The sequence below is a fragment of the Rhinolophus hipposideros genome (genome assembly GCF_964194185.1).
Source record: "Rhinolophus hipposideros genome assembly, chromosome: 24".
NCBI lineage: Eukaryota > Metazoa > Chordata > Mammalia > Chiroptera > Rhinolophidae > Rhinolophus > Rhinolophus hipposideros.
In genome coordinates this window covers 18,417,867-18,440,121 of record NC_138070.1, presented here as the reverse complement: position 1 = coordinate 18,440,121, position 22,255 = coordinate 18,417,867, and the positions used below count along the sequence as shown (strand labels likewise).

Here is a 22,255-nt window from a genome sequence, read left to right as displayed (position 1 = left end):
GTCTTTCGCTGGGAACATATGAGTTCTTTTCCCCTTCCCTTTTCTTCCCGGGACCTCAGTTTTCCACTCTTAGATTACGTTACATCTTTGTCCCTGGCCAGTATGTCGGTGATTCTCACCAGGGACGTCTTTATAATTCTAGAAAACCTAAGGGAAAACTGCTTTATTTCAGGCTTTATTCCTAGTGGCAGGGGAAGCAGGTATGTTAATAGGATTTTTTTAAAAAAGTGAGAAGAACAGGAAGTGGTCCTGGGTGGTGGCATCAGTCATCTCCCTCGGATGGGTGTGGGCAGGTAGACTTAAGGCAGGAGAGCAGCAGGGCTCCTTGGAGACAAAACCAGCCCTTCCCCGTGCGCTCCTCTCTTCATTTGAACTGTGCCATCCCCTTGAGCCATTCCTTGGCCTGTAAATGCTCAGTTGAGGGGTCTCCTTAGCCAAAGTGACTCATCACACTGGCCAGAGCAGTTTCTGAACCAAAAATTCTCTCCAATTAAATTGCTTTTTTAAATGTGCTCTGCGACTTCCAAAGATGGAATCCAGACCCTAAGCTTTTTCTTGCTAAATTGGCTGCCTACGTTCTGTTGTGGCTCATGTACACGGTCGGATTCATCCAAGAACAAGGTCTTAGCCCCTTTGGCCTCCGTTACTCGGATGGTGGTGTATGGGGACAGCTGAGCAAGGCCAGCACAATCTTTCCTGCAGCTTCTACAAGTCTGAGCTCCTTTAGGACGGAACTGTACGTTTTTTTCCATTCCTGCAAAGAGAATGAAAAATCTCTCTTGCACTGACATCCATGAGGCAGTGTAAGGACACAAGAAAATAATCACCTGCAGTAGATCAACAGGGTGTAGGAGATTCTTCACAGTGAAGTGAGGTTTTTCTAATCTGTGCCCTGGGTGGGCTTTGCAAAAGCATTTTCACTTCTCCCCACCTCTCCTTCCTCCTCTATTTTAATTTCCTGTATGTGAAACAATTTCAGAGGGATCTGATTTCTGCATCACCAGCCCCATCGGGCCCTCTGCAGAGGGATATGCAAAATAGATACTGCAGAGCAAAGAGGTGCCCAGCGCCAGCCCACTGGTTGGCAGTTGAAGTTTGTGAGTACAGTTGCTTAGCACCTGTAAAAGGAAGAGTGTCATTGAAAGCTCAACGCTCTAGGGGTGTCAGCAGCTGTGATGTTTTGACCTGACTGACACTACAGCTTTGTTGCTTTTTTTAATCCCCCAAATTTCCCACCTTTTTCTTCACCTGGTTGACTGCATACAACACAAATCTGTCACCAGCAGGTTATGTTCTGGGAATTTAGGGCCCCTGGATAATTGTGTTGTGCCTGCAGATCAGGGGAAAGCCCCTGACACCCTCCTCTACTGGAGAAGAAAGAATTTCTGGGCAGTGCTGACGTTAGTCATCTAAGGTAGTTTTTGCTTTGTTGATTTTGATTTCCTTCTAGATTTAACATTGGCATTATTTGTATGTTACTTTTTGTGATTCTTTCGGCCTGTGATTTTTAGCCCCTTTTGCCTTCATTGATCCCTTTTCTTAGACTAAACTTAAACTTGAGAAACAGTTTGGAATACCTCTGCCAGTTGTGCTCTCAAGCCTGTGACCTCTGAAGCCATGCAGCCCTTTATTGTGTGACAGACATCCTATTATCCTGTTTACCTGCTCATTCTCAGAGCTCCAAAAAGAACCTCTCGCTTGGTGAGGTTTCTCTGGTAAAATGGCTTTATGTGCCCTGAAAAGAAAGTTGTTTTTAATGTAAGTAAACTGCTATAGGAAACAAATGCCAAATAGTTACATAACAGAGCTGTCAAAGAGCAGGCTGAGGCTCCCTGGGATTTTCAGTGGCCCCTTTTCATTTCTTTCAACAATATCAACTGAACACTGGCCAGCTGTGGATCCCTGGGCCGGGCATGAATGGGGAGGACAGATGGAGCTGTGGGCCAGACCAGTGTGGGTCCTCCCTTTGTGGATTTGTCTACAGCCCTGACTCCTGCTGCCTGGAGTGGCAGTTAGCGTCCCCATTGCAGGACTGGCATCATCCAATGCAGTGGGCTCTTCTGTTCTTTCCTGTAGCTCCCATAGAAAAGTACCATCATCCCTTTTCAACCTTGCAAAGCAAAAGGAAAGTAGAATTCTGTCTTTTTCTTTATCCTATTTTATCAGCCAAGCCTTTGTTTCTTTATCTTAAAGGGACCCACAAAGGACTTAAGGCAGCCCCTAGATGGTACGTATTTGTTTTCCATTGATTACTGAAACAAAATCTATGGGTGTCTCAGTTGGAGAGCAGCCGTATTGCCATCCTGCCATAAATACAAGCTTAGTCTGGAAAAATACAGTTGGGCTGAAGAGAAGCTATGTTGGTTTTGTTTCCAGAGACTTTTGAAATGATTCTTAATCCCTCATACCCCTCCCACCATCTCTCCCCCACATAGTAATGAATTGAAGGAAGATGTTCATGGGTTACATGTTTGCGTCTCTTCCATAGAGGCAACAGAAGGGACAAAGCGAGTGACTTTTCTCCAACTAAATGTTTTGGGGATTGTGTAGTTTTCTTACCATGTGAAACTACAGGTAAGACTGGAAGATTACACTTGAAAGTCTCGAGGTTTTTTGGACTGAGTCCTTAGCCACTGCCAGGCTCTGTCCTCCGTCTCAGAAGGGGGAAGCAGAATTCCTTCATTAATAGAGTACGATGCTGAGCTCAGACCTGAAATGGTCTCCCAGTCCAGCCACTTACAAGCCATGTGGTCTTGGGCAAGTTACTTAACCTACCTGGGCCTTAGTTTCCTCATCTGTAAAAATGGGGTTAAAAGCAGTTACCTTATTGGTAAGATTAAATGAGAATGTGTGTGAAACCCCTGGCTTTGAGGGGCTCAGTCAATAATAGCTTCTTAATACATGTTAGAACAATCCCAGAAGTCTCTGCCATGTATCCAGGGCACTTGGCTCCTACATAGCTTCTTTTATCTTTCATCTGTTGACCAAGAGGAACTATTGAGGTTACGCAGTAGGTAACCAATAAATGCTTGTTGAATGAATTCTCATTCAGCAAGCGGGGTACTTTCTTTGTCTTATTGCCGTAGAAGAGCACTTCACTCTGTTTTACTCTAGGAGATGTCCTGAGAGGTGCTTTGAGAACACTGTCCAGTTCGATTTGGGGAACACCAGGGGCCGCAGCATATGGACGCTAGCCCTCTCTAGAGACGAGTGATGCACATCACTGTTAGAGAAGCTGGAAAAGCTGAGGGGAGAAGGACTCTCGGTCGCTTGACATTTAAACTTGGCATTTTCCAAGCTCATTTGACTTTGGAGGGCAATGACAGTACCCTGGTGACGCTGTGCTGAGGCTCTGATGAGTTCTCCTGTGTGAGCCCTTACACCAGGCGGGGTCACAAGGGGCTGCTGTCACCGGGATTGGGAGGTGCTTTCGAATCTGTGAACTCTTCCAGAGTATGGAGCCCTTCCCTCATCGATGGGCATTGAAGTTATTTCCAGTGGTGCATTGTTGTGGACAGTGCTGCAGTAAAACCTTTACATCCTGTGCAGGTATTTCTGTGGGCGAGAGTCCTAGAAGTACAATTGGTAGGTCAAAGGATATGCCCGTTCAAAAATGTGCTAGATCCTTCAGAATTGCCTTCCAAGTTTGATCAGCCATTTATCTACTAGTTCATTTGCCCAGTAGAGAGACAAGAAGCTATCTTCCCGTACCGCATGTGTGCTGGATCCTTCTCGCCTGCTCCTGTGCTCCATCACTGAAAATGGAATGGAACACAGCGGAAAGTCACCCCTCTTTTCTGTCTTGCAGAGTCTGGCCACAGATAAAGGACCAAAATGACTGACTCAAAATATTTCACCACGACCAAGAAAGGTACTGTTTTGTTTCATTGTGGGGTCTTGTCCTACTTTTTCCCTGCCCACCCCTTCTGCTTGCTCCTCACGGGGGGCGACCTGGGGCCTGGAAGGAGTCGTGGGAATTACCCAGAGTATCTTTAACCCTATGGCTCCAGAAAACTGAACTGTTGATGGTGTAGAAATTGACTGCTTCTTTTAGAACACTAAAAGGGAAGAGCGTTAGCTCCAAGTACAGAAAAAGAGCCCTTTTGTTCCCCATGGCTTAAAACTGTTAAATATGATGTGTTTTTTCCAGAGGACAGAGGGTACAGAGCGCTATCTGCGGCCCCACAACGATAATGTTTGTCTAGGCCTTATCTGAGGGCGCATGTTTGATGTCGCTGAAGTCAGCGTTTATATTGTTTTTCATTTGACTTTACCATAAACATTTCCCCACAGTTCTGACCACTCAGTATTAGTTGACTGAGTCGCTACACTGAAATTTGCTAAGCTCATCTTATATTGTTGCATATTGTGGTTGTTTCCGCTTTTCGGGAAACGGAGGCTGTTGTAGCAGCTGGCAGATATGCTTTGACCCTGTAAGCATCTTTTGACTGGCCCTTCCTTCCTCCCTGCTTCCTTCCAAGTGCGATTGGCACACGCCTGCTAACCGGATTAAAAGAGTCGTCGTTGGGTCAGCTGCCCCTTCTCAGGCATTCATTTATGGGTCCAGCCAGTTCTATTGAATACCTTCCATGTACAGCGGAGGAGACAGTCTCTAAACTGGCTTTGCTGGTGGTTGAGCAGAGAAGACAGTTTATGAAGTAGTAATCACTCCGAGAGGCAGCGGTGCCATGATAAGGGATTTGTAGGGGGCTGTGGGAGGGGCCTGGGTGGACCGGCTAGATAAAGGGGGTGGGGCTGCAGAGGGGAGCAGGGCGAGTGCCCTTGGTACATTCGGGGAAAGGAAAGCACTTCAGCACAAGTTATTCAAGAGTGTGATGGAAGGAAGGTTGCAGAGGTGTGGGGATCAGGGCCTGGAGAGCCAGGCCGGAGGGGATGAGCTTAGTGCTGAGTGTATTGGGGGGCAGTGCTGGGGTTTTGTGTGTTTTCTTTTGAGGGGAATGTCTGTAGAGAGATGCTTAGGTCCAAATCGGACATCAGTGACGGTTTGAAGCAAGGGCAGGTCCAAGCAGATTCTGAAAAGTGAAGGGGGTGAAGCTGAGGGAGGCCGGGAGGCTAGTACCACAGTTCTGATGAGAGATGCAGATGATGAACCTGCCTTAGCTAGCGGGGAGGCAATGGGGTAGGAGAATCACATGCCTTGTGTGGGACTGAGAAGGGGAGCCATTCAGATGCAGGCAGATCCCAGGTTCACCTCACCAGCCTTCTGGGGGTCAAGGGGGGTCAGGCCGAGATTCAGCAATGGGGGCCAGTTGTACTGTAACCAGCCAAAGGCTTCCAGCAAAGCAGGGGCAGCCCTGCAGTGGGGCCCAGGCTCAAAGCCATCGTGGTCTATTGGACTCCATAGCTGAGAGACATGGCCCTCTCTGTCTCTTGGAGAAAAGCACGGGTTCCTTCAGCCCAACAGAGCCATGAATTCGAACTTCAAGGTCTACAGATTCCTCGTGGCTCTGTTGAGCAATGTCTTCACTGTGGCCTTGCCCCGGGCTGTGCTGTGTATTCTTAATGACCCTTGTTTGGAGTTCTTTGCTGAACACCACATTGTTCAGTCATGATAAAAACCTGCTAGTTTTCTTTTTCTCACTGTAAATCTGTCTAGAACTTCCTGAGCACTTACCCCCATGTGACAGTCTGCTTTACCCCTATCCCAAGTAACTTGGGAGGGAAGCCTAGGACTCTTACTCTACAAAAGAGATAGCCAAGGCAGCGGGTCTCATGGTGAATTAATAATAGTGGCCACCCTTAATGCAGGCCACTGAGTGCCAGCACTGAAATGAGAGGGTCACATCTGAGTGTTAAATGGGAAAATCCAGTGCCCTGGTCAAGGTCGAGAGTACAGATGAGGAAATAGGTCCAGAGAAGCAAAGTGTGTGTCCTGGGTAAGCCTGAGCATACAGGCTTTAGAGCTGGCAGACCTGGTTTTGAGTCTCGGCCTACTTCCTACCAGCTGTGTTACTTGGGCAAGTTACTGAACTCTTTGCAGCCTCCATTTGCTCATCTATAAAATGGCAGGGAGAGGAGGCGAAATGCAGAATTGTGAGGATGAAATGACAGAAAGCGTGGGAATAAGTTAGAGGGGTACCTGGCTTAGAGAAAGCTCAGGAAATGCTGGCGGCTGCTGTTCTGAGGGAGGGAGGCCTGTCCCTCCAAAGTCTGCCCTCTTAACCTTTTTCTAGGTTCATCAGGGTCCTGACTATCTCTTCACAGCAGGGCCCCAGACAACCCTACTTCCTCATTTTCTTTTTCCAGATCAAGTTCTTAAAAACAGTTGATTGCATGCTAGATCCCTCGTGGGGCAGCTGGATTCCCATTCTCAGAGCTGAGCAACCACTTGTGTCTCAGGAAGTGAAACCCTGAGTGAGCTGTTTTAACTAGAAGTTCTAGGAAAACAGGAAAAGCCAAGTGTGGGAATTGAGCAAATCCTACCCCCTCCCCTCAGACCTTAAGTCCCCAGATTCCATCACACACCGCCCTAAGGGCTTTGGGTAAGGGTGGCTGAGGACGACTTCGCTTCCCTCTGTGTGTTTTCAGCCATCTGGCTGAGCAGGACCTGCCTTCTCGCTTTTTGTCTCTCTCAGAACATCTGTAGCTTCCACGGTTCTTCTCCTCAATATAGTGTGACCTCCAAGCTTTCATCTTGATAATTCCTCTCCTAGCAGTTGTTGCTCTCTGCTGCCTGTTCCACGTGAGACCGGGGGCCTAAAGCTGCCCTCAGCCGGCAGCATGGAGTGTCTTACCTGTTTCCCTCCCACTCTGGGGGAAGTTGGGGACTGGGAATCTCCCTCTGGCAGGGTGGGGATAGACCACTCCTTTTTTGCCTGCCTCCTTTTTTAGGGGAGATCTTCGAGCTGAAGGCAGAGCTCAACAGTGACAAGAAGGAGAAGAAGAAGGAGGCGGTGAAGAAAGTAATTGCATCGATGACCGTGGGCAAAGATGTCAGGTGTGCAGGAGGAGGCTGCGTGCCATCTCCTTTAGGGTCTCTCTAGGCACCCAGGTCTCCCTTCATCTAGCTCCCTCCCAAACTTCATTTCCAACCAGAAGGCTTCATTTGCACAAGGGGCACGAGCTCAAATGCAAATGGGGTCAGGCAGTAATGGAGTGAGCGAAGTGAACTGGGTCAAAAAGGCCACACGCGGGCAAGTGGACATGGCATGAACCCTGTCAGAAACTCCAGAGGATCGCTGCCAGTTGGGGAAAACAAACCCAGTGTGGCCAGGTCTTCTGCTTTTTAAAAAAAGAATGAGAAGTTGGATTTTTCATTTTCAATCTCCCTATTTTAGATTACCAGATGGTATTAAAGAAATGAACACTGCGCACGGAAAACATACCTGCATATTGGATTTGTCCAGCTTGGCACTAATTGGCAGCCTCTGGTTTGCCTCTGATTGCTGGGGCAGATCACGTGTAGAATTGCTGCCCCATCTTTGCTCGTGCTTTTCTCCTTCCTGGAATGTCCCTTTCCCCTTTTTCATTTGCGCGGCTTTGCTTTCCATTTTGAAAACCCACTAAGGTCTCCTGCTGCGTCCCTTCAGCGTCCCAGCCCACCGCCTTGAGCACACAGCATTTGCTCTATGTTCCTATCACCTGGTACTAATTCTAGACCAGTCTTTGCGTGTGTGTATTTGTGTTTACTTGCCCACCACATTGTGAAGTCCCCAAGGGCAGGGAGTGGATTTTACAACAACCTAACACTTGCACAGTGTTTGAGAATCTGCAGAACAGTTTCAGATGTTTTCCCAGCAGTTCCTTACAATTCCTGTATGGTAGGTAATGATATTTTTACTTTTCAAAGAAACCAAATAAAGAAGGAGTACAATGACTCCCCAATAGTCACATGGTTAATGGCAGAACTAGGACTCATGCCCAGCTCTTCTGAAATCCAAATCCAGGTGGCTTTTGCCTGTTCTGTCTCCTCTGTGCCCTCATGGTGCCCAGTACCTGCTTCCTAGGCCTGGGTGCTGACGTGGGGCAGCTCCTCATCCGGGTCCCACACCAGGATCTCACTGCTCCATGCTTCTCCGCGGACTGCCCTGTCCCATTGCCACCCTCGGGGAGCAAGGATCCTGACAGCACCGCAGGAGAGGAACCTGCTGAAGACAGTGGCAAAGGGATTGGGCGTCTGCCGGAAAACAGGGCCACCTTCCAAATCAGGTTCCTTCTGGGACAAAGCCATTCTCCTTCAAGTAGGACGCCACTGTCACCTCTGCACAGAGGAAGCCTCTTTGTTCTTCCATCTCACATGAGCTTGTGCTGATGCCACGGCCCAAAAGAGCAGGCTGGGCTCATCAACTGTGCCTCCTCTCCCCCACACCCTTCACCCCACCCCACCACCGCTTTCTTCCTCGCGTGTCATCTTTCATCTTCCAAGGTGATCTGTCACTTTTAGCACTGGCTGGTCTCCTACCTGTTGAGGCTCAGGAAGTTCCCTTTGACCTCTTAAGTCTCTGTTACCGTGTTCTTACCCATAAAAATCACGAGACTGGAGAGGGGAGGGGAGAATTCCAGAGACAGAAAACTGATGTCTAACCATATTTCTCATCTCAAGGGGCCTGTGACTCTGGGACTGTGGGTACCATGTTGGGGACGGTTCTACCCAGAATAACAGCCATCTCGAGTATGGGCTTTGGAGTCAGACCTGGCTCTTCAGGCAGCTTATTTGACATTTAGGAGCCTCATATTATCTTCTATAAAATGGGGATAATCCCCTGGCTTCTCGGGGCTTTTAAATGAGAGCAGGTGCCTACATACAGCCCGTAGTGCCAAGCCTGGAGTATAGCACATGCTCTGTACACGCTGGGTTGAATTTTAGGGGGTGTCTGAGCTGGCCTTTGTGGTGAAAGCAGCATAGCGCTTCCCTGCTTCCCTACAACCCTCCAGAACCAACAGCCCAATATAAGGGCCACGATAAGTATCAGGGAAGGAAAAACAGTCATTTTCATTTATTTAGCATTTCCCAGATGCCAAGTATATTATCTTCTTTAATTACACAGGGGCCCTGTGAAATGGGGTTCTGTTGCACCTTTCTTGCAAATGAGGAACAGACTCATGGGCTGGGGGGTGGTGGGGAAATGAAGGAATTTTCCCAACTTCATACAGTAACAAGAGACAGAGCTGGGTTTGAGCCAGGTCTCATGGGCTCCAGAGCTCATGTTTGAACTCTGGGAAAAGAACAGAGGACTCTCTTTGCTTTTAAAATCACCCTTTGGAATTCCATTTCTACCATGGTAACAGAGCATAGCTGATGCCCTACCTTTTACTGGGAAGTCCTGTTATCTTTCTCCTTCCCTCCTATCCAGTGTCTCCCTACACTTCTCCCCGCCCCATTAGCTGCCTGAAAAATCTTCCTCTTTCTTTGGCCTTCCCCACATTGATGCCGTTTTGACCTTCTAGTGCCCTCTTCCCCGACGTGGTAAACTGTATGCAGACGGACAACCTGGAACTGAAGAAGCTGGTGTACCTGTACTTGATGAACTATGCCAAGAGCCAGCCCGACATGGCCATCATGGCCGTCAACACTTTTGTGAAGGTGAGTAGGAGCTTGGTGGGAGGAGCTCACTGCTCCATCTCCCTCTCGATCTCCTGGGGTGAAGCACTATGGCTCTGGGTAGAAACACTCAGACTCCTTTCCAGGCCTTCTCACTCCCAGCCTGAGGGCTTCATCTTCCAAGAGGGCTTCATGCTCCTCCCGCTTTCCAAAACATCAGATGCTTTCGACCCTGCTAACTCATTCCATGCGAAGTCACACAAGCCCTGTTGGTCCCCGAGTTCCCCTGGGGTCAGCCATTGCCTGCATGCTTTGCCAGGGCAGGATTCAGCAAGTGTCTGAGAGCTTCTGTGTTCCCCTTCTAGGCTTTGCTTCTTTCTGCATTTTTTGTCCTCCAGATTGAGGAACAAATGGGGACTAGAATTGTCAGCTCTGTGCACCTTTAGAACCTTAGCTCCCGACCCCTGTTTGTGCTCAGATATGGGCAGATGAGGGGTTCTGTGGCCCAATGGAAAGATTCAGGGTTGTGGTGCTGGATGGATGTGGGTGGACTCAGCTCCACTCAGTGACTGGGTGAGCTCCCAGCCTTCCTGAGAGCCTCAGCTTCCTCCCCTGCAACATAGGAAGGGTATTGTATGTCTGCTGTGAGGATCAGAGGCGACAAGCCCAAAGGCCCAGCACAGTGTCTGGCACATGCTCGGTGCCCATACATGGTACTTGTGATGCTGTTGGCCGCAGTTGGGAGATTCCCACAGCAGCCGTCTGATGTTGCCCAGCCCACCCCTGCCCCTGGCCAATGGCTGGTTCCCCTCAGGACTGTGAGGACCCCAACCCCCTGATCCGGGCCCTGGCTGTGCGGACCATGGGCTGCATCCGCGTTGACAAGATCACGGAGTACCTGTGTGAGCCACTCCGGAAGTGCCTGAAGGATGAGGACCCCTATGTGCGCAAGACGGCAGCCGTGTGCGTGGCCAAGCTCCATGACATCAACGCCCAGCTGGTAGAGGACCAGGGCTTCTTGGACACCCTTAAAGATCTCATCTCCGATTCTAACCCCATGGTAAGCCGCTGCCACCCACCATGCCACCTCTACCACCTCATGGGTTACTTGGGAAGACCGTGACTTGACCCTCCACCAGATAGTCCCCAGCTCCTGGAAGCCAGAGCCTGGCTGGGCGGGCTAATGGTTCTCGTGTCTGCAGTGGTTCAGGCACCACCTTTGCGGGGAGCTAGACCTGGATTCTCTTCTTTGCGCCCTCTCTAACAAGCTGTGTGACTTTGGGCAAACTGCCTAACATTCAGAGTCCTTTTTTCTTTATCCGTAAGATGGATCTAATCCTGCGTGGTTGGCAAGAGCGCTGTGAGGTTTAAGCTGTGAAGGCAATGTACCTGGTATGGCCTGGCACACAGTAGGGCTGCAACCTAAACTAAGGCCCTCCTTCTAGTCCCTGTCACTCTCACTGTCTTCTCGCCAAGACCGTCGCTGAGCTCTGAATGTGAGGTGCTTTTCCCTTTCCCCACATCTTTGCAGGGTTTAGAGATCCCCCTGGAAGTAGCACAGGCTGGAGGACAGGGCACCAGGTTGTAGCTGGGAGGGGAACTCGTCTCCTCACACACAGCGGTGGCAGCAGTTTGGAGGACAGATCGGCTAGCCCTGTTTCAAATGAAATGCACAAACCCCTGGGTCCAGCCATCCCTCTGTGTCCTATGGAAACACTGACCACACACAGGCGCAGAGTGGCCGGTATGCGGATGGCCATGGGAGCACCAGCATAGGGAGAAGTTGAGAACCATGCAGAGCACACATAAAAACAGCTGCTCTGGTGGAAATGGGTTGAGAGCCTAGAGCTTCCCCTGCAAGCCCCTCTGTACTCCAGCCCCCATCTGTTCCCAGCAACCCCCGGGGGCTGTGCAGGAATCTTCTAGCTCTCAGAAGCACTGTTGACAGCGCCTGAAGTGAGCTGTTGTAACGGGTAGATGGGGCTGTGTCTTGGGTAGCTGGAAAGCTTTCTCTTGCCAGGCCCCTGGAACTACATCTTTCCCCTCTCTTTCTTTAATGGCAGGTACACTTATTTAGTTCCAGTTTACAGAGGAGTCAGGAGGGGGAGTGCTTAGAGTGGGTTTTCGTGCTCCAGACCCTGCCCATCGGGTCATATTTTTTTCAGGATATTCAACTTCTGACCAGCCAGCATCATTAGCCCCACTGCCCTCTGGCCTGTGAGCAGTGCCCCCAGCCTCTGCCCCTTCCACCCTCTCAACCAGGTGGTGGCAAACGCAGTAGCTGCCCTCTCTGAGATCGCCGAGTCTCACCCCAGCAGCAACCTCCTCGACCTGAACCCTCAGTCCATTAACAAGCTGCTGACAGCCCTGAATGAGTGTACCGAATGGGGCCAGATCTTCATCCTGGACTGCCTGGCCAACTACACGCCCAAGGATGACCGGGAGGCCCAGAGGTGAGCACGCTGCCCCTTGCGTGCAGCCTAGCCAGAGCTGGCCTTAGGGGGTCTGTAACCACGAGCTGGGCCTCAGGCCTCCAGTGGGCTCCTTCCCAGGCCTTGTCCCACAGACCGTCCTCAGACACGCCTCAAGGGAGGCCAGGGCCAGGCTGTTAATGCTGTTGCTTCAGGCAGTCAGCTCACTGCTCACTGTGGGCAGAGACAGAAGCCAGGGCCTGACCTGGGAGCTAGCAGAGATCCCGGTCACCTCAGGCTGAGGGAGGTTGGTGGGCAGCATGGGAGCCTCCTTTCGTGGAAGTCTCACTGGGTAGCTGCCTGGCGCTCTGCTGGTGCTTCCCATGCGCGTGCTAATCTTCAACGCAACTCTGGGAAGATGGTTTCCTCCTTGTCTCCATTCACAGGAAAGGAGACTCCAGCTCAGAGAAGTGGAGGAAATCGTGCAGGTCACCCAGCTGGCACTTCCCTGACTTAGTCCTAACCAACATGATAGCCTGCCCCTTTGAACACGGTCGCAGCGAAGGAAGGGAAGGGGCTGCCATTGATCACGTGTTTATTACATGCCAGGCCCTGCTGGTGCTTTCCATGCGTTGTCTCATTTAAGCCCCAGCAACCCTGTGCGGTCGGCATCATTGTCTCCGTTTTCTAGACACAGAAACTGAGCTTCAGAGGGATTTTCTCACCTCTTGGGGTCAGTTTGCGGGCTGTAGAACCAGAAAGAAGGTCTCCCACATACAGAAGACATGCTGTCTTGATAACTAAAAACAGGTGTTTCCCCTTGTCTGTCTCCTCTTTGCGCCCTGGGAACGGCGTCCAGCATCTGTGAGCGGGTCACCCCCAGGCTCTCCCACGCCAACTCTGCGGTGGTGCTGTCTGCTGTGAAGGTGCTCATGAAGTTCATGGAGATGCTGTCCAAGGACCTGGACTACTACGGCACGCTGCTCAAGAAGCTGGCCCCGCCCCTCGTCACGCTGCTCTCTGCCGAGCCCGAGCTGCAGTACGTGGCGCTGCGGAACATCAACCTCATCGTGCAGAAAAGGTACCGGGCCACACTCACACGCTGCTGGGCAACTTAGTGTCACATGCCGGAAGTCTCCGCTCAATCTAGGGCTTCTTAGCCAAGGACAGTTTTGTCCCTCAGGGGACACTTGGCAATGTCAGCAGACAGTTTGGGTTGTAACATCTGGGGGTGCTGCTGGCATCTAGTGGGATGCTGCGTAACGTCCTACAGTCGCAGGACAGCCCCCCACAGAGAACTGTTTGTCCAAAACGTCAGTACGGCTGAGGTGGCGAAGCCCTGGTTTAGCCTAACCGGGTAGCGAATCAGGTAAAAGCTAGCATGGAGCTTCTTCACCACAGACAGTGGATGGCTACACAATCTAGAGCTCTCTAGAAATGGCTTGTAAGATTTTGTCTGTGTGCATGCATTTTCCCTGGGGACAGAGTCCATAGCTCTGGTCCAATTCCCTGAGGTTGGAGGACTGCAGGAGGTGAGACGCTGTGGACTCTGCATCAGCCTGGGGGCTAGGGAGGTGGTACGTCAGAGTGGCTCTGAACGCTGCCCAACCTGGTTCCATCCTCCCCAGGAGAACGATTGCGGCAGTGAGCCACTGCTCCTAAGGGAAGGTGCCCGCTGCCCTGGGTGGGTGGGCTGAAAAGCAGTTAGCAGTGCAGGTCCAAGGGACCCAAAGCAGGAGGCTTTCTCTGGAATCATCCAGTGACAGAGCCCAGCAGCTCTGCAGAATGGAGCTGGACTCGAGTGCTCCCGGCCTTTTTGGTCAACTAGCTTGGTTAGCAGTGAACTCACCAGCGTCTGTGAGTTCCAGCAGCCCCATTGGTGGGAACGGGGCTACACAGAGGAAAGGGCCTCGTAGACATTCTCTCTTGGAAGATGCTCCTTGTCATCGTAACATCAGTCTGGTTCTTAGGACACTCTTGGGGGCCCAGAGATATCAGTGGAATAAGGACATTTGTGAAGGTTTGGAATTAAATATGGGAAAGCTCTCTGAGTGCCTAGACAAAAGAGTGACACAGGGATTCGCAGCTGCAGGGCAGGATTAGTAAGGTGTAGTGACGTGGAGCGTGACAGGCTCCCTGGGCTATATTTAACATGGCAAATCTCTTAAGAAGTCGACTGTGTTGCCAAGGTACCACCTGGCCCGGTCCTGACATGTGGTTGGGCAGCTTTTGCCACATCCTGATTGCAGAAATCACCTCTTGCTGCTGCCCCCCCCTCAGCTCAGGATCCTGCCTCCCCCATAGGCACGACGGAGGCTCCTTGTTTTGTCAGGACCTCTCGGCAGCTTGCACAGCAGCACGGAGTACCCAGGATCCCTCCTTTCTCTCTGCTGTGTCTTCTCCCTTCTTCACCGTCTGTCCTCATTCCTTTTCCTTCCTCCTCTCTGTTCTGGAAAGGGCATCGGAGTAGGAGTTGGGGTGTTGACTCTCATCTTGCCTCCTTAGTTGCACTAGATGTGTGACCTGGTACAAGCCTCTCCACCTGTTAGCTTTCCTCATCTAAGAAAAATGATGTGGGTGGTGTCAGTTGAAGAAGGAGCAGTGCTACTGCTGATCGCTCCTGTGTGGCCAGCGCCTTCTCTGAGGCAGGCACCGATCATGCTAGATGCGTCATGTGTAACTTACAACAGCCCCGTCATTTCCCCAGGACCACCCCACATTCATTGGCTCCCTAGGTCTCATGGGAGTCAGCATGTATTGTCCTCACAGCTAAGATTTATTATCAAAACTAGTGAGGATACACAGCTGAAGCCTAAGGAAGGAGGACACAGGTGGAGTCTGGAGGAATCCACGTGCCGACTTCCTTATATGCCCTCCCATCCATGGGGGTGGGGGTCACACAGAGCACACTCTTCCCTCAGCAATAAAATGTGTAACTCTGCCTGGGGGTGCCTATTTGGTACTCACGTGGCCATCCTCTGCCTGGCACCCACCAAAGAGCTAGTGTTTAGCATAGACCATGTTGTTTCTACAGTCTAGGCGCAGTTAACCACCTTTATCATTTAGGGAATGGTGAGACAACTCCCGAAAGCTGAGTTCCCAGACTCCAGGCCTTTCTAAGACTAGAGACTCAGGCTTGCGGTGGTAATGCTTTCTGGCTCAGTGTCATGCCCATTGCATGGGTGAGGAAGTAGAGACCTCAGTCACATGCTGGGATTGGAACCAAGGTTAAGCCTGTCGTCTGGTGCCTGCTGCCTCTCTAATGGGAAACCTCTTGCTCATGTTCCCTCTTCCCTTCCTGGGATGTGGTTAGACACACAATGGCCAGTCAGTGGGCCTCCTGCCCAGGAGTGGGCAACCATGGTGGTGACGGCCTTCACGGGTGTCAGCCTCCACCTCAGACCCCAGAAGCGCCCCAGCAAATGTGGAAGGCGTTTTCTCACAGGGCTGATGACTTGCTTTTTGCTCTTTGGGCAACCCTGCCCTACCACCAGGCCTGAGATCCTCAAGCACGAGATGAAGGTCTTCTTCGTGAAGTACAACGACCCCATCTATGTGAAGCTGGAGAAGCTGGACATCATGATTCGCTTGGCCTCCCAGGCCAACATTGCCCAGGTCAGCAGGAGGCAGTGGCCAGGGGCACGGGCCTTGGGGTGGGCCTCTGGGCAGGCTGCCGACCCTCACTGTTAACATTTCATCTCACGGAGTGTACTTAGCATGGGACACAGGCTCTGGAAGAAAGCACGTAACAAGCGTTAAGTGATAAAGAATCTGTTCTCCCTGTTATTACTTACCCATCCATTGAAAAGGGTGGTTATGTGGATATGTTAGCTAGATCAACCTAAACAGGATTGTCCAGCGCTGCCCACTAGTCCTTCCCTGCTGTCCCCTTGGGGCACCTGACAGTTGTCTCCCTTAGGCCTCCTACCTCTAGCAAGAGGCAGAATCCTGTTTTCCTAGGAATCTGTGCATCCCCACTGCTCGGGTGTTCCAGGAGGTTGCCCCATCAGATCCCTCCAACCCCATCTTCTCTGTTTGGGCCACAGGTCTTGGCAGAGCTTAAAGAGTACGCGACAGAGGTGGATGTGGACTTTGTACGGAAGGCTGTGCGAGCCATTGGCCGCTGCGCCATCAAGGTGGAGGTGAGGCTCTGGGACTCTGTCCTCACCTGGGGAGCTGGAGGGGAAGAAAGCTGAAACCAGGAAACCAGTCTGATGGAAGCAGAATCTGCCATCTGCTCATGGTCCGGGAATGCCTGAGGGTCATCACCAGAGTCCCCAAGGCACCCATTGTGCAGATTTGGTTGGGCTCCTTCTTACTCTATAATCTCCGTTAAGCCTTCGAGTTGTTGCAGATGAAATGAACCTATGATAATCACAGGTTGTCCTGAAGCATTAGCTAAGAGGACGGGGCAGCCCCAGCTGGTGGTTGCCCTGGTAGACTCAGCTTTCACTTCATGGAGCTTTGGGGCAGGGGCTCTACCTGTCAAACGTTCTGGCAAGTATCGTGATTCAGCTGTCTATGCGCTTCTTGCTCCAGCTCCCAAGGATAGCCAGACGCCCGTGTCCTGGCGTTTCGTCCCTCCCGTTCTCTTCCTATGGAGATGTTCCTTGACCACTGAGTTGAATTTCCTTAAATGGGTCCACTGGGGGCTAGAGAATCGTGGGACAGTTGGTCAGCACAGCGCCTTGGGACATTTTCCCCTGGCACCTGTGATGGCATCCTGAGAAATTTCTCCTATGAGGGCATTAGCACAGCATGTTGGAATTGGGGGGTGGAGAGTGTCTAAGCAGAGCTTTTCTAAGTTTTTGGTCATGGGAGACCATTTGGGGAAATGCAGTGTCAGGCTTCCCTCAGGGTTTGGCCTGGAGGAGCTCTGAGGACTCCCCACTCGCAGAAGCTCCACTGGCCTTCTCCTCAGTCTAATTCTATCTGCCTGTGTCCCTGCCATTCCAGGGCCATCATTTTATACTCATTCTCCCCCGTTCTCTGGGGACAGTGTTCTATGCTTCTGCTGTGACAAGGAAGAGGTGTGACTGAGCCCGTGGCCAAGGCACAGTCAGCAGGGCACTGTCGGAGGTGGGTGCAGGGCCTCGTCCACAATCTCCTCTCCCCACAGCAATCTGCAGAGCGCTGTGTGAGCACGCTGCTTGATCTCATCCAGACCAAGGTCAACTACGTGGTTCAGGAAGCCATTGTGGTCATTAAGGACATCTTCCGCAAGTACCCCAACAAGTACGTGCCCGCCCCTCTAGTGTGGGCAATGCGGCTCTGCTGGGGTCGGGGTGTGCGGAGGAAAAGCGGAGGAGGAGCCTTTCCTCTCTCCTTACTTCTGGGCCACAAACAGCATTCTCAAAAGAAAGCCTTTGTTTTTTCTTACTGCTCCTGAGCTGCCCCCCTCCTCCTCTGCTCCACAGAGCAAAAGAACTAAAATGTAACAGATAAAACTCAAATCCCATTACTCACCACCCTCTCCATTCCGGCATCTGCCTGTCTTTCCTGACCCCTGCTGGGCCTCTGGAGTTGCCCAGGCTCCTTCAGTACTCACATGTCGGCTGTGTGCTGGTCTCCAGGTATGAGAGCGTGATTGCCACACTATGCGAGAACCTGGACTCCCTGGATGAGCCCGAGGCGCGGGCTGCCATGATCTGGATTGTGGGCGAGTATGCCGAGCGGATTGACAATGCTGATGAGCTGCTGGAGAGTTTCCTGGAGGGCTTCCATGATGAGAGCACCCAGGTGAGCTGTCGAGTGGGCTGGCTCAGGCCAGGGTGTGGGTCATCACCACTGTGGTCCATCCTGCTCTGAAACTCCCCTCAGCCAGCAGGCCGCAGAGCCTTGCCCCTCCTAAAACAGCACTGATGGTGTGGACAGACAGGTAAGTTATGTATGGGTGACAGGTGTGGCCCCTTTCCCCCCCACGCTACTGTACCTGAGGGGGACATGTGAGGACGGCCTCCGATGGTGTGCCTTGAAGGCACACAGAGCTTTCTGGTTTTGTTTCTGTATTTCTCTTGGGATAGATAATACATTGACTTGGTTCAAAATTGAAAAGATACGAAAGGATACATATAGTGAAAATTCTCTTTCCCACCACTTTCCCGGCTACGAGTTCTCCCAAAGGTCACCAGTGTTCTTCATTGGTTTCTTGGGAATAGTTCCAGATAGTTTAGAAATACACCAGCAGGTATGCACAAATTTCTGTGTACACGTAAACATACACGTACACAGTCGATTCTTGTTATTTGCGGTTCTTATGTTCTGTAAAGTCCCTGAATTAGCAAGGAAACCATTGCTCCCAGGAGAAATACAGAGCTGGGTTCCTACGAGCCTCTGGTCCCAACATTTTTAGTCTACTGGTCAATCCATAGCCTTGTTTTACTGGGTGTTTCCGTTTGAACGCACCTTGTTTAACATACGTTACTGATTCGTTAACATTGTACTCAGGGCCGATAGCACTACAGCTCATGCCTAAGCCAAGCTTCCGTAACACAGGCATTCTCTCCAGGAGGCTCCTCACAGCTTCTTGCACTTAGGAACACTAGACAGCACTTCAGCACTACACTCGGGGGCCACTTTAAACAGAGAAATCACCCACAAAAAGCAACAAAATGTGAAAGACGTGGCACAAAGTAGACTGAAAAGGACACTTGTTTATGATGTGAGAATAAAAAGGTAGTGTCGCCTCTTTTGACCTCAGCTGGGAATGTATATGTCAGGTAACTCGGATTTTGCACTGCTCTGCACATGTCTGTGAATAACCATGAAAGTGCCACGAGTGTTGATGTTGGGGTTACCAGCAAATTTTAGCAAGTAGCCACATTTGTAAATGTGGACGGTAGAAATAACAAGGATTGACTACATACATATTTCCCTCTCATATGTTTGTAAACCTACTGATAGCATACTATACAAATTCAAATTGTTCAGCACCTTGCATTTTTCCCTTGGAAATATATCTGAAGGCCCTGCCGTTATTAATTGCTCCCTGGGGTGGGGAAATAAATCCAGGCTTCTCCTGTTGGGTGGCCTGGAGCAGGTTCAACTCACCATGCCCCTTTCCTGGTCTCTGGTACAGGGCTCCTGCAAAGCTTTTTGGGTGATGTGGGTAAACTGCCCACTGCAGTGCTCGGCAAACAGGAGCCGTGTGGTGGTGTTTCAATTAACTAGCCTCTCCCTTTGCCTCCTGGGTTCACAGCACAGTTCAGAGCTTTTATAAGAATTCTTGTCTGGTGCTTTGCAGTTGGAAACCTATTTCAGATTCTCTTTGAGCCTCCTGGTCCTAGGTTCCTAGGCCTCTCTGAGGGACGGGGAACTCGTGTTGGCCAGGGTGGAACGTCAGCCCAGCCTGCCTCTGTCTCCTGTGTGGATGGCAGAGGCAGCAGCAGCATTGCAGGAGGGCTGTTGGGAGGTGGGAGGAGCTGGGCTCATGGCCAGAGTCCCAGACAGAGTAGCAGACCAGACAGTGATGAATGACTCCAGGCAACCAGCTGACCTGGGTTGGGAAGAACTTGGTAAAGAGTCCCTGTGTGGTGGCCGTGCTGAAATCGATGACGATGATGACAGCTGTTGTGTATTGAGCAGAATACATAATAGACTCTTTGTTTGTTGTCTTATTGAGTTTTCCATTAACCGTGCGAGGTATTATACCCATTTTATAGATGAGGAAACACTCAGAGAAGTGAAATGACTTGCCCAGGATCAACCAACTGGGAAGTGATAGAACCAGAGTCCAAATGAGGTGTGATCTAACTAGCTCCGAGTCAGCGGCCATAAATTGCCATTTTCAAAGCTCACAAGAACCCCCAAAGTAGGCCACACCTCTCCCTCACCAACTGGCTTTCTCTAGGCCATACAGCCAGGGGGCTAGGGCCAGGGCTAGAGGCCAGTCCCTGGGCTGCCTCCTGCCTTGGAAATAGCTCACTGCTTCTCTGCCACTGGCTCATGTGTAACCAAATCACAAGGACTCTGCATCACCCATTCCCAGAAAGAGACCGCCTCCCCTCCATCCTGCCTCCTGCTGTCATTCCAGCCTGTGTACCCGGTAATTCAGCCCTTTGTTTCTGTAAGTGCCCGCTGGCTGGACAAGCCCAGGATGTGCTGCCAGGTCCCCTCCTGCCCTCGTGCTGCAGGCCTGTCCCTGGCACAGCCCTGGCTCAGGAGCCTCAGGCTGCCCTCTTTTCCCGGGACTGGCAAAAATGAGATGCGGCTAAGGAAGGACTGTGTGCAGAGGGTTATTCTTTCAGAGATGTCTCTTCCGTCAGCCAGTTTTCAGTCATAAGTGCCTGCTACACACTGAGTACTAGATGGAGGAATAACCAGGGGTACAACTGTGACAGACATGCTCTGCCCTCAAGGGGCCTTCTCCACAGGACAGCCCAGTGGCTGGAAAGCATTTCCAATGCAGTGGGGGCTGCGGTGTTGATGGCGGTGGCGGTGCAGGAGGCTGCAGAAGCATTAGGGGCTGGGTCGGCATGAGTTCAGAGGGTTAAGGAGGTTTTGGCCAAGCCGAGGGCAGCGGGAGGCATGCTCAGGTGAAGGTAGCAGCCAGGTAAGAGGTGGAAGCTGAGCGAGGCCTGGGCAAGGATGGTTCCCACCCTCGGGTAGAAGCGCAGCTCCTCAACGACAGGCTGGCTCTGTGGGCCCTGATGGCCCAGTCCCCTGGGCCGCACTACCACCACCTCCACTTGTTGACGGTGGTCCCCTTAAGAAGCTTACCAGCTACACGTGTTGCCTTTTTTAAGCTGTGGGCTCCTTGCGGCACTGGGAGGCCCGGAGCCCTGACAGGTTTCTGGGACCCTGAGGCTGGGCAGCAGCCCCTGGCCTGCGTAGGGTTGCCAAGTGGTACAGCGGCCAGCTCCTTCCTGAGTGGTAATGCCAAGGTCTAGGCCACTCCCACTCAGCACTACCAACACCCCCTATGGCCTTAGTCCGTGTTCCATGGCCACTCCCAAACCTAGGAAAGCTGTTCTCCACTTCCGGGGCCTTGGAACGCTCTTTTCCCTCTTGGAGGCCCTCATTTGGTTTCCTGCTGTCCCCACCTGAAGCTCACACTTCTTCCTTGTCACCTCTGTCTTCCCGCAGGTCCAGCTGCAGCTGCTGACAGCTATTGTGAAACTCTTTCTGAAGAAGCCGACAGAGACCCAGGAGCTGGTGCAGCAGGTCCTCAGCCTGGCCACTCAGGTGGGTACCCCAGCCTCCCCGCTGTGCCCAGCACAACTCTTGCTCCACAAGGGGCGCTTCAGCCCCAGGAGCCAGACCTGGGTGGTCAGGCCCCTAAGAATGCCACTACTGTGGGTTTGGCCCCAGCGTGATCCAGAAGGCCTACTCTGGGAGCTCGGCCATAAACAAATCAAGATGGAATGGGGTCAGGTGGTAAAATGGAGACAGATGTAAATGAGAGAGGAGAGGGAAGTCTGTGAGAAGCAGGGGTTTATATGAGGGCAAGGAGGGCAGGCTGCCCGTGGAGGGGAGTGGGGAATGGAGACAGGAGCTCAAGGGGAGGATCTGGGAGGCCATGTCCATTTAAGCTGCTCCTTCCCCTTCTTCCCTTTCCCCTCCCCGGTTGCTCTGCTCTGAGCTTCATGGGCTTCTCATCACCCCCCACAAGGACTCAGACAACCCGGACCTGCGGGACCGCGGCTACATCTACTGGCGCCTGCTCTCCACTGACCCAGTGGCTGCCAAGGAGGTGGTGTTGGCCGAGAAGCCGCTCATCTCTGAAGAGACGGACCTCATCGAGCCCACGCTGCTGGACGAGCTCATCTGCTACATCGGCACGCTGGCCTCCGTCTACCACAAGCCGCCCAGCGCCTTTGTGGAGGGGGGCCGGGGTGTGGTGCACAAGAGCCTGCCGCCCCGCACCGCCTCGTGAGTGAAGGGGGCCCGTGACGGGCTGAGCCTCCCACCTCCTTCCTCAGTTCAGTAGCTCGGGCTCAGGCCTGAAGTAATGTTCCCTGGTGAGGCCTGAGTCTGAGAAAATTGTGGTTCTAGAGACCCTTTTTTGAGTGGTTACTACACCAGGTGTTGACTAGGTGAGCTCATTGGGGCCCTAGACCAGCGCGTAGAGATATCCCCATTTAACAGACGAGGAGTAGGCATGAAGAGTGCCTGCTGCAGCGTCCCACAGCCAACAAGCTGGGCTCAGGCCGGAGTCTGTCTGATTCCAGAGCCCCATTCTCGCTTTCCTCGTCTGCCACTCCCAGGTGGTGGGTTTGGCTTGGTTGCCCAGTCTTCTGGGGACTGGCATCCAGTCTGCTCTTTAGATTGGGCTAAGTGTTGGAAATACAGATGTTCCCTCCTTTCACTCATCCCCGTGAATCTGGATCTCTTGAAGAGCCAA

General features: G+C 51.8%; 1 protein-coding gene across 4 annotated transcripts in view; it reads left to right on the top strand.

Annotated features, from left to right (window-relative positions):
- The window catches only part of AP1B1 (adaptor related protein complex 1 subunit beta 1), a 44,153-nt gene that overhangs the window by 11,927 nt on the left and 9,971 nt on the right, over nt 1–22,255 (top strand). For all 4 annotated transcript variants that reach the window (XM_081037320.1, XM_081037319.1, XM_081037318.1 and 1 more), the window contains exons 2-13: nt 3,809–3,871; nt 6,853–6,958; nt 9,409–9,544; nt 10,317–10,562; nt 11,765–11,955; nt 12,773–12,994; nt 15,408–15,528; nt 15,960–16,055; nt 17,033–17,148; nt 17,487–17,652; nt 20,998–21,096; nt 21,524–21,783. In XM_081037320.1, coding sequence (XP_080893446.1) covers nt 3,835–3,871; nt 6,853–6,958; nt 9,409–9,544; nt 10,317–10,562; nt 11,765–11,955; nt 12,773–12,994; nt 15,408–15,528; nt 15,960–16,055; nt 17,033–17,148; nt 17,487–17,652; nt 20,998–21,096; nt 21,524–21,783 — 1,796 coding nt within the window. In that variant the 5' untranslated portion in view covers nt 3,809–3,834. The remainder of the gene's footprint in view (nt 1–3,808; nt 3,872–6,852; nt 6,959–9,408; nt 9,545–10,316; nt 10,563–11,764; nt 11,956–12,772; nt 12,995–15,407; nt 15,529–15,959; nt 16,056–17,032; nt 17,149–17,486; nt 17,653–20,997; nt 21,097–21,523; nt 21,784–22,255) is intronic.